The sequence below is a fragment of the Dromaius novaehollandiae genome, chromosome 1 (genome assembly GCF_036370855.1).
Source record: "Dromaius novaehollandiae isolate bDroNov1 chromosome 1, bDroNov1.hap1, whole genome shotgun sequence".
NCBI classification, from domain to species: Eukaryota; Metazoa; Chordata; class Aves; order Casuariiformes; family Dromaiidae; genus Dromaius; species Dromaius novaehollandiae.
This window is the reverse complement of record NC_088098.1, coordinates 137,401,611-137,413,638: the sequence shown is the minus strand read 5'-3', so window position 1 is coordinate 137,413,638 and position 12,028 is coordinate 137,401,611. Positions and strand designations below refer to the sequence as shown.

The following is a 12,028-nucleotide window of genomic DNA, read 5'->3' as shown; positions in this document are numbered from 1 at the left end:
TCAAAAACCTAGTGCAGGAAGGATAACAGATGCCCACATCATGTCTTATGTTTTGTTCTGCAGCCACAAAGACCCCTGGTCATGCTGGTCTCTGACACAAGGGACACTAGGAGCAGGTGCACAGCTAAGAAGGGCTGCAATACTGCTCCTTCTCTCAAGCTTCATGTTTGTTATCATTAAGTTCAGAGGCTAAGAGGAACCCAGCTATCCTGGCAGGTCATAGTCAAGGGAAGAAGGTGGTTTCTGATATAATAAGAGTAAAAGCTCCTTAAAAGCCTTGATGACCTAGAGGAAGGATTTTCAATTAATTGCCAGTATGTCCTGGCTGGAAGCACCAGCACAATAAGTTGAGTGTTCATGGATGTCTGGGATACAGACTATCACTTGGGTGCTCTTCCCAGCCGTCCTCTTTGAGACAAACGGAAGCACATGGCAGCTGTCAAGCCTGAAGGCTATAAACATCACAGCTCCAACCATGTCTGCCATCGAAAAGTGAAGGCTCTAGCTGCAAGTCCGTTTTTGACTATGGAAGTCATCTGAGTGCCCAGAAGCTAAATCCTGACTGTCTCTTGGACTACAGTCAAGACAGTTCAGAATGAATTCAGTTCTGGGATACCGTTGTGACGTCAGTAATTTAGCCTGACACAAAGGAAATGCTATTAAAATGGCAGTGTTAAATATTAGTAAAATATTATTAATATTTTAATACAATTAGTATTATACTATTTGTATTTTAATACAATTTAAATTACAATTTTAATACCATAGTATTAAAAGACTGTTAAATTCTGGAGTTCTCCTTTCTTGAAACAGAACGTGTTGAAGGACCCAGGTCAGCACAGTTCAGTCAGATAAGGCTCCAGGGCCCCCTAAAATAGTGATTCCAGTGTGTCATTTCTGTCCTATGTTTAAACTTGGGTGAGGCAAGTGTAGAGGGAAGAGGTTGTTGTAGAAAAAAGTTTACCATCCATACCTTAGTCAAACAGCAGAACGGATAAGTACTGACAGAATTCAAATCAGAGTTAACCCTTGCTGAAATCACAGTCAAACACAAATCCCATTCAAACAAATATAACCACCTGTGTACATGAAATTACAGGATAAGGTCTTACCTCAGTGTCGGAATAATATATTAAATAAGATTTATTCTCTGACGTTACTGTTGTGATTATAAGGTGTTTTCTTAGGGAGCTGGCATATAAACAACAAAGGGAAACTACAAAAGTGGAATTTTTATAACAGATATCCCAGCATTTTCTTCAGTAACCATTAAGTACTTTTTCTACAGAGATTTAATAACCTGATGTAAATGCAGAACACAAATGCTGGAGCACTGAAGCATATGCAATGAAAAATATGACATATTTTCCAAGTAAGGCAATATAAAACACTTATTTTATTTACTATGTACATGACCTAACATATGGGACATTTCACACACAGAGATGATGACAGACTACTGACCATGTGGAAAGTGGGCATAGCTGTCACACTCACAAACACATACGAAAGAGAAAAAGGCATGTTTTCCTCCTACCGACCTTCTCATCCTCATCCCTAAAAAACAAAGGGTTAAGGATCAAGTATTTTAAGAAGGATTATAGTAGAGGAGAACTTAAGCAGGCATGATGGCATTTTTGAATCTATAAACCTGCATTATACCATCGGAAACAGGAATGAATGCTTCAGGGTAGGAACTCGCATTTTGGCTGACCATAATAACTACTGCTCCCTTTTTGCATCTTCTTATGAAGTCTGCATAAGACTTTGCTCAGGAGTTCTGCACAGGGACTCCTTTAGCATGTTAGAGGAAGAATCAATAAACAGAAATATCACATTTCCAAATAGCATTTTTTTTTAATAAAGAAAAGCAGGTATATTTCCATTCTCATCCCTCAGTTAAACTATGACAACCTTGTCAAAAAGAAAGAATATTCATAATTCTCTAACCCATTTGAATAGAATTCTTTCTAAGAGGGTAGATGAGCTTCAGTATCAAGTATAAAACAAAAATGTTTTAGCAACTAAATGCATTTCAGAACGGGAAGAAGTAGATAGTGGTGGCTGTAACTATACCGGTATTTTCCTGAGTTTTTTCTTAGTATATTCTTATAAGAACAGAAAAGAATCGATAGACAGTAATTAACACGTTTAATTCATGTTAATGAAATCCACAGACTAATTAAAGCAACAAGTCAAGTCTTGACTAAAGCTGCTACCTCATTTGGGTTTTCTTTCAGTTCCACACGCTCCCAAAATACTTGCTTTCAGTCTGTCAAAGCTACTTTAAGATATTACAGTTTCCAAGAGCCTTTATCCCTTCTTGATTCTTTTCTACCCCTCTTATATTTCCACTGAAGAATAAGAAGAATTCAATATGTGGTAGACTAGGATGATGCCTCCATCATGATTTTGCAAGCATATTAGTGGCAGATAAGATAAAAAGCAGCAAAGCAGAATTTGAGGATTGGTTAAAGATTAGATATCCAGTATATGCATCTCATAGCTCAAGTCTGAGCGGAAAAAAAGAGGTATTTTCAAAAAGTTTAAAAATCATTTAAGGGAGAAACTAAAAATAAAAGGCTATAAAAAGCAAGATGACTGAACTGGCAAGTTTTCATTCCACATCGTTGTTTCTTTAAGTTTATAGGTATTAATTGACATGTGGGATTTTCACCAGACAATTACGGAGCATGAGAAATTGCCACTTTAATTTCAGCATGGAGCAGGGGAAGCATCTATGAAGTGAAGACACTGCATTAGAAAAATAATTAGTCTAGCATATGGCAAGCAAAGCCCTCTCTGCATTACATTTGTGTATTTGCTTACATAAAATTCTGGTTTAATGAAGCATTTATCAGCTTTAGTACCTCATAATTTTATTGGTTGGGCAGCAGGCGATAGATTGTGTAATAGATCGTTACATCTCCCTGACATTGAATGACAAATATCTCAGGGAATTCAAGAGCCCTGGCTTTTGTACCAGCACCCTTCATAGAGTCTAAGCAGATGTTATACGAAGTACCATTGTTTAGTATACCTTGCAAGCCGTGAGCTCCTGACAGATATGCTGGAGTAGACCCCTGTGCTTGCACCAAAAGCTCTCAGCTTCAAATTCTTCCACTAGTCATCTCTCTTTACTCTTGACTTCTTTGTAATACATGCTTGAGCAGCTCAAGAGGAATATTCAATTTCCCACAAGGGAAGTTCCATGTGGCAAACATTTTCAGCTGTGTTCCTAACAAATACGTCTCATTTTACACTTTTGTTTGAGGAAAGTGCATGACATTTATGTCGATGCAGTTCTGGTAACAAAAGCAGAAGTTTATACAGCAAACAGCAAACCTTCTAACAGTCTTTTTTCTTCAACAAAAGAAGAAAATTAAAATGAGTTTAATACAAAAATAAGGAAGTAATCAATTTAATAGAAAAATTAGGAAAAGTAGTTAAGATCCACTCAGAAATCTGCACTAGTTCAGACTTGCACTAGTTTTGTAGGTATCATATGAGTTGAGGACTTCATTCCAGCAAATCCTAACAGAAGTTCCTAAAATCTAAACAGCTTTAAAAAGACATCTTAAGTTGCTGAAAGTATTCTCTTATGTCACAAAATACTTGTGTTGCACAGGAAAGCAAAAAAGAAATAAACCCAGAGTTTAAAATATCAGTGCAAAATCTCTCTTGAAGAGATACTATGTTTCAACGTCAAATCTCCAACTAGCCTCCTCAAAAAGGGCACAGATAGGAGATGGCACGCAACTGACCTTCACATCTATCCAGCCCTTGGCATGTCTCAGGATTAGAATTTAAAAGCCTCAAAGAATTTTCTAGAGCACAAATTGACAAAAATGTAGATTAAAAGGTAAAGCAAAAAACAGAGATATAGGAGAGTCCAAATCAGACTTCACTTGCTGCCAGCATGAGAAAGTCACTTTCCTCTCTGGGTAGCCATCAGCAGCAGGCTCCACAGCTCTGGCTCTGCAAAAACACTAATAAGCCCAAATAGATGTTTCAAATATTTAAGAAATGTAATTTAGATGTACATTAAATGTACATTACTAAACGTAACCCTTCTCTGACTGGACTCCCATCATTTACTCTGTGTTTCTTGGATCTCCATGGACTCCAGATCAGCTGTACTCTTAACACAACGTGTTCTTTCTAATTGCCAGTCCACCAACCAGCATCTGAAGTGCAAGCTAGCTGCCTTCTTATTCATAAGTCACTAACAGTAATATAGGAGCAAATTTTGTCCTGTTTACCATCGGTGCGATTCTACTAGCTACAATTTCTATATGGTTTAGACCTGGGCAATTCATATATTTTCCTTGGCATTGAAGGAATATACATAAAGGCAGAGTTTTAGGCTGCAATATGCAACAGTTTCCTGATGCTCCTAATAAAACATTTAATCCCCCCCCCCCCCAAAAAAAAACCCTATAAAAGCTCTCTTAAGCTGGATACTCCAGATCAATTTACAACTTCATGAAGTCCAGTTTTCTTCATGACCCAAGTTTCCACTATCTTTGGATTACACTCATTTTCAAAGTTCTTTCCCCAGATGAGAAACCCTAAGCACTGAGTAGACACACATTCCCAAAATCTGTTTCTGTAGGCATTACTTTAGGCTAAAATTTTCATATGTCACATGCATTCAAGTGTCAAAGCATAAAACACACAGAAAAATGATGAATAGCAAAGCACTGCATTTTATATCACCCAGTAACTCTTTCAGAAACATCCTTCTATTAATGAAACATAAGTTGTGCTCACACTTTGAAATTGCTGCTAGCCAAACAGCTCAAAAACCATGAAGAACAAAAGATACTGAATTCTCAAAGTTTTCTGCATTTCCGTTTCTTGCTTGTAAACTCTTCCCAAAACCGCAACTCCATAAGCAGGCTTCTGAGCCTAAAATCCTAGAGACAAGTAATTATGGAGAGGAAGACTGCCAAAGCACCAAGGGAGAGCCGAAGAAGAAAGCAACAAAACAGTGAGGACCAAATGGTACATATGATGCCATCTATGTGTTACACTGAATGGTCAAACTCCTCTCATACCCCACTGTTCTCTGCTACGTCGATATGAGACAGGTAACAGGGAATTCTGAAGAGTACAGCTGCCTTGACGTCCCAGCTACCAGAAGTTCATGCCTAACCACAGAAGAAATGCTGGGAGAGATTCAGGAAATCTGAATTCCATTCCTAGTTACTGTCACTAACTTAGCATATAACCTGGAAGAAGCCACCTCACCACTCCACGTCTCTATTTTGTCTTTTGCCCATTTCGGGTATTCACATAGTAATTTTCCTAAATCAAGCTCCTAAATTTGTACAGAGCCAAGCAGACTCAGCTGAGACCCAATAATTTAACACAAATAGCAACAACATTGAAGTACCTTACTGTCACATGAAGATTAAACTATCTCTCTCTACATTTGCTTACCACAAATCAAACGCCAACTCATTTGTTTCAGCTCTCCTCACTCTTCCCCCTATATCAAAATGGATTTTAAGAAACGAATCACCAGAACAGAAGGGATTTTGATTTCTCAGACAGGCTCAAACCGACAAGGCTACGAGCACTTTGACATGAATTCTGCAGAACGCCCAACCATGCACGTTGCCAGACTGGCACCCTGGCAAAATGCTGCGAGCTCCAGCAAGAGCGAGCCTTCGCCCCGTGCTTTGGGGGCAAACAGCATGCACATTAGAAGAACATTTTACATTAGACTTCTCTATTCTCCCAACCCCCTCTGAAGGAGAAGCACTTCTGAGCTGCCCTACTCTGCATGCTACAGTCAATTCACATTTGTCTCCCTCTAATCTTCCTCACTGGAATGTAGAGAGGAAAAGTAATGCAGAGATAGGAGTGGAAAGATGGCATAGCTATGCTTCCCCCATTTCTATCCCAGCCTCTTCATCTCTAGTTACTTTAAGCAAACACATATGCTCTTTGCAGCATTAACACTGCGGTACCACAAAAGGGTTCAAAGATTCTGCAGATCAACCCAAGCGACTCACCAAAAGACGCCTCCCACAGGCAGGTGCAAAGGCTTCGGCTCCCAGCAAGGGGACACCTGAGGAGAGCCAGGGGCTGTCGCACGCAGAGCTGCTGGAGAGTCACCCTGGGCAGGTGTGAGGGGAGGAACTACTGATGCAGCCTCAGGGATCAGGTGCGTGTGTGTCTGAGGAGCAGTGAGCAGCACCTGCAGTTGGTGTGTGAAAGCGGAGGACAAAAGAAGACTAGAGAAACCCTGAGATTTCAGTGGGAAGAACAGATACAGCAGGGAGTGTAGTAATTCAGCAAGCCACAGTAGCTTGCTCTGCAAACTTTTCAAGACATTTCTGTAAGCTACCCTTAGTTAAATGGCACTGGATACAATGCTCTGAGACTTCTGGAAAGACAACATTTACATCCAAAGGCCATCAGTTACAGTACATTATGCACAGTCAGTCCACATATGGCTGGGCCAATAGTTCATCTCAGGAAAAACAAAATCCTCACTACGAAGATGTCCATCAAACACAGATAACACCATGCCACTGCACTAGAAATGCAAGACATACCAAGAAATGGGCTCCTCTGGTTTTATTTTCAATTTATGTAACTTTATCTTGAAAGGTACTTCAGACTACTTTCAAAGAGTTGTGACTTTAGATAGCAATAATCTTGAAAAACAAAAGATATGAAAAAAACACCGCTTAAAAATGATATTTGCAATATGATGACTGCTGGAATAACAACATACAGAAGCAAATTAGATTAAAGGTATCCTGTTTAAGAAAAATAATTTAATACTTAAAGTGCTTAAAACATTAAAAGTTACATGCATATTTCAACTGGTTTAAGAGGTTCCAGAGACACTCAGAAAGACAGATAATCAAACACTGCCACAGTTCAGCTCTCCAGGGGATCAAATCTATAATCCAGTATGTTTTCCTGAAACATAACATCTGAAGATCTATCAGACATATCATAATTCATACAGGCAAAAACAGATTTCCTACATTACTGAACCACACTTATACGGAGAGCAAGAGAGAGAATCTGTAAACACGGTGAAACTACAAATTGTGTAGAATACTGGGATATATCTGAAATGCACAACGGTTTCTTCTCCAGCATCTTTTCAGACAAGAAAGATTACAGTAAGAAGGCAAAATTAAATACTTTTTAATAGCCTGACCAGGTGTTATGGAAATTGAGGAAGAAGGGCAATATACAATTTCATACTTGATAAGTTTTCAGAGAAGATAAACTAAATACTAGGGGTTTTTTTGGTTTTTGGGTTTTTTTTAAGATCAAGGTTCAATATATTTAAGAGATGCAAGATTTAACAGAAATTGGACTACAGGATTCTGCAATTGAAATCTAGTCACCCTTAATGACCGATACTATTCAGATTTTACTATTACTGTGACACACAAAAGATCTCAAATCCTGCCTGGACAAAGTGTACAGCTGAATAGGAAGAAAGAGATTGTCTTTCAGGATTTGCCCCCAACTGTTTATAAGAAGAAAGCATGGTTTAGGGAATATTTGAACCTAATTTGAACACATTTTACATAAAAACAAGGACCTTTTCTATGTGTGGTAGAACTACATAAAGTAGAACTCTTGGAGCTGCTGCCTACGGGAAAGGGATGGTCCACACTGAAGACATAGGAAAAAGCTCAGGGCAATGCAGGAGCAATTAATTTTGGGGAAGCAGGATGCACTGTAGAAGGTCTCACGGGCAGAAGATGGCCCAGGATTGTTACAGGGAAAAGCCCCTGGGAGCTCTTGTGGGTTTGGGGGGGCTCTGCTAGGGAGCAAGTACTACTACACAGGAATTGCAAAGAGACAGTACATAAGTACATATGAAGACAGGCTTCTATTTGGTCCCCTGCTCATAGACATTGTATTATGCTTTTTCTTTTCTTTTCTTTTCTTTTTTAAGATACTGAGGAGAACACATACGTACTCCACTCCAACGTCTTTTCTTATTTGAAAGCAACTTTTTGGGAGAGCAAAAAGAGGAAATGATATAAAATTATGAAAACATACAGTTCCCAATAAATTATACTATGTTATTTATGTAGTGCTTTTGTAATTTTTAGGGGGCAAAAATGTTTTGCATTTTTTGTTAATTTTGTAAAATAAGCCTCTCCCCCAAACCAAGATTTGGAAAAGTTTGTGCTGCAATGTAAGACACTAATGGCTGGTTCTTCTCCCACAAGATGCACAAAGCATTAGGCTGGTTATTACTGACAACTCTACGGCCGATGTAAACCATAAATGTTGTTAAACACAATGGGCCCGACTTTCAGAAATGCTGAGTGAGCCAAAAGCCTAATGAAATCAATGGCAGTGAGGGACTCTCAGCTGAGAAAAAAAAAAGAAAAAAAAATATCAGTCTCAGTGGGCCAATCTTCCACAAAAGTTTTGTATGAGTAAGGACTATTCAAATGGTCCTAATTAGAAACAGTCAAATATATCTTTGCAACTGGATCAGCAAGCTTGGTACAGCGCTGAAGGTCCAAACAAATCCTGGTTAGATAGTCAAATTAGCCTCAGCCTACATAACGCCAAGGCAACAGTTATGTAATAGCATAAACAAAATGTTGCATTCATGAAGGACTATTTCACCAGCTGACAAAGACTTCTTTTTTGTGACTTTTTTTAAGTATTTAATTTGAAACTGCATTAGAAATCTCCTCTCCTGATTGATTACACCACAGTTACCTAGTCAGGCATAACTAGATAATCTAAGAACAGTTGGAAGAAAAGAAGTAGGCAGAATTTGGAGCTTAGTGCAATTATTATTAGCAAAACATTCAAGAAATGTTTTCTTCTCTCCACTCCCCTCAACTTTTCCTCAACCGTTACCTTTAGGACAATACATTCTATAGGGACGTAAAACATACATATTATACATTGTTGCAGACCCACAACTTACAAGACTAATACTAATATTTTCCTAAGATTTTAGTACTAAAATACAGATTTGCTTCTTCACAAGATAAATTATTTACAAAGATTTAAAACAGCTTTTAGATTTCAAATCCCATGCAATTTAATTTACCGAGGGAAAAGTCAATTTCACAGAACTAACAGTAAAGACACTTAGGAATGATTGCACATGAATTACTACCTAATACATTTTATTCCCCCCTGCCCAAAATAAGATGTAATCCAGTGAATACATTGGATACTCTTTTCTTAATGAGGAACTTGGAAAAAATGCATTTTTCATTCTCTCTCTTTCATCCCCTTTCCAAGATTTACTTGACATCAATGCATGATTACAAAGTAAAAGTGTGCATTAAAAGGATATGAGAGGCTATCAACATTACAGTTTCATTTAATATCAAATTTAAAAATATACATAGTGAAAACAGTCCAAAAAAGTGAGTATCAGAATACACATGGGGGAAAAAAAAGCTTTTTGGTAGAGATAACATAGCTGATTTGTGTACTTCAGCTTTCAGAGTTGAAGAGTCAGTAAGAATCAGTGCTTTAACATTTATTTAAAGGGTTTTTCAAACTTAGAAAGGGTTGTTAAAAGGACCATAATACTACAGTAGTCTGATCTTCACCAGGCTAGGGAACAAACCAGTTAATAAGCATTTAGAAATTAAGAAGTTAGGTGATGCGAATTAATTTAACAAAGTAACAACCATAGGAATTGTCAGCTTCCTTTGGCTTTGGCTTTGCAATTAATTTTTTTTCCCCCTAATTAAAACCAGAGACAGTGCCAGCATGAGAATGTGCATTTTAACACATGGACACACACTGGTAGTTCTGCTTCAGCAACTGCAGCCTCTAAGCAATAATATAATGCCACTGGCAAACTGGACCAAAGATACAGCTGTATTTTTCTATCATTCATTTGAAACTTTATAACTTTCATTACTGCTTAATTCATTTGGGTCTATTGTTGGCTGAAGAGAGAGCTTGCAGGAAACAGCGTGCACTAAAAAGGCCTGTTATGAAAGGATGTGAGCGCCGAATGTGTGCACTGACTACTGAGTGACCCATGTGCATGACAAAACCCTATCTTGGGCCCCACTTCTGCTCATGTTAACTCACTTATGTAAGTAGTATCTTCCCCATAAGTTAGAAAACAGAAGCCATCACTTTTTACTGATGCCCAACTCCCTTCACAGATAACAGCACAGAGCCTGAGCCACAAGACCGAAAACTGTTTAACAAGGCTACCCTAAAAGCCCATAGGATTTCCTGATGGTTAAGCAGAAGTGCATCACGCACGGCATCGCAGGTATATAAAACATTTCACGTAGTATTACAAAAACATATCCACGTCCCCCGAGCTTATCCTTCTTCGCCCTAATCCCCTACGCACCTCGGGGCAAAAAAGGAACTCCACTACAGCGGGTGGGCAGCCCAGGCCGTGCACGAGGGGTAAGAGGACACCCCTAACCCGGGGGCCAGGCCCCACGCGCGCCTGCGTAGCACCCCGGGGCGCCCACGCGCGGCGGCCGCGCGCGCCGCCGCCTCCCCGAGCCCGCGGAGCGGCCGCCCCGGGCTGCCTGCGCGGCTGCCCCCACTTCGGCAGGGCGCGGAGGAGAAAAAATAATAATAATTAAAAAAAAACCCACACCGGGCTGGTTTCATACAACCGCGTCCAAGAAACTAGAGCTCCACTATTTTTCCTCTCCCCCCCCCCCCCCCTTTATTAAGAAAAGGCTCTGCAGCTGGAGTGGATTAGAGAGGTCTCCCTCCGCTTTCTGATGGCCGCGCCGGTTCTGCCCGGGACGGTCATACACACAGACACCTCCAGCGCCGGTGTTTGCCGCACGCCGCCTCCCTCGAGGCTTCCCGGGGCAGCAGTGCCCGCCCGCCGCCGGGAAAGGGCAGGGGGAGACAGAGACACCCGCGGCCCCGCTCCGCAGCGCTCAACAGGCTGAAGCCCCCCCGTCGCCGCCCGCCCCGCCGAGGGCAGTCCGGCCCCGCACCTGCCCCCGAAGCCCGGCTCGCTTACCCATGGCTCGCTCTGGTCGCCCGAGCCGCGCAGGGGGAGCGGGGCTGCGGCTCGCTGGGCTGGGCTGGGCTGGGCTGGGCCGGGCGGGAGGCGCGGCGCAGGGCAGCGACCGCAGCTCGCACACTGCCGGGCTCCGCTCGCCTGGGGCGGCTGCGGCGCGGCGGCGGGGGGCGGGGAGCGGCGACGTCCCCGCCTGCCTGCGCCGGGCCGGGCCGGGGGAGTGCGGTGCCGCCGGGGCAGGGCGGCAGCGCGCCGCCCCGCGGCGTGGCGGCGAGCGGCGGTCCCCCGCGGCCCGGCCCCGCACCGCATCGCCGCAAACCCGTTTTCCCTCCAAAACCGCCGGCTCTGAGCTCTGCGCCTTCAGCTAAGCGGCGCTTAGGCCTCTCGGCTCCCGCTGCTGGGGCGTCCCAGGAACTCGGGCTTTCTGCTTGGGCGCCTGCCACCTCCTAAAGTTGGGGTGTTTCTTGTCCTCCCGGTATTTTACGGGTTCATCCTGGCAGGTCTTCCAGCACGGGGCCTTCCGAGGTGACGCCCTGGCGGCGAGGCAGCAGGCGCTGCCCCTTCCAACACAGGCCGTGTTCATGTTTGAGGTGCTTGTCTACAAAACGGGGCTAAGGGCACCCCTGAGTTTCAGAGGCGTCCGCTTAACATTGCTCTGTTACAATGGTGGGGGTACTATGTGTCTAAACATAAATTACTTCATAATTATCCCTATTCACGTTCCACAGAGACTTGTTTCTGATTCCTGCAGTCTCTTCTGAACACATGCCCTGGCGACGTTACCCAGCATTGTTGTTGCTGCCACCTGAACTACGTCCCAGCTACACGGCCTTGGGCTTGCAGTGACTTTTTGTTTTTCTTTAAACACTCTAAGAAACGTATCTTAGCTCTTGGGAAAGATAGTGAAGGGGAGCCCCAATTAATAGGCCAAGTGATGCAGGGGCGCTTGGGTGGCTTCTCCTCTGGCCGCTTTACCAGTAAACCCCTTCTTTATCTAGCTATATCCGAGACAAACATAGTTGGGCTGTATAAGTTTAAAAG

The 12,028-nt window shown here is 42.1% G+C and overlaps 1 protein-coding gene across 4 annotated transcripts in view; it reads right to left on the bottom strand.

The window, feature by feature from the left end:
• Positions 1-11,121, bottom strand: part of GPM6B (glycoprotein M6B) — a 113,546-nt gene extending 102,425 nt beyond the window's left edge. Inside the window, exon 1 of one of the 4 annotated variants that reach the window (XM_064500091.1) lies at positions 10,988-11,121. In XM_064500091.1, coding sequence (XP_064356161.1) covers positions 10,988-10,991 — 4 coding nt within the window. In that variant the 5' untranslated portion in view covers positions 10,992-11,121. The remainder of the gene's footprint in view (positions 1-10,987) is intronic. The other 3 variants (XM_064500134.1, XM_064500081.1, XM_064500124.1) reach the window with 3 other exon arrangements.
• Positions 11,122-12,028: the final 907 nt, after the last annotated feature.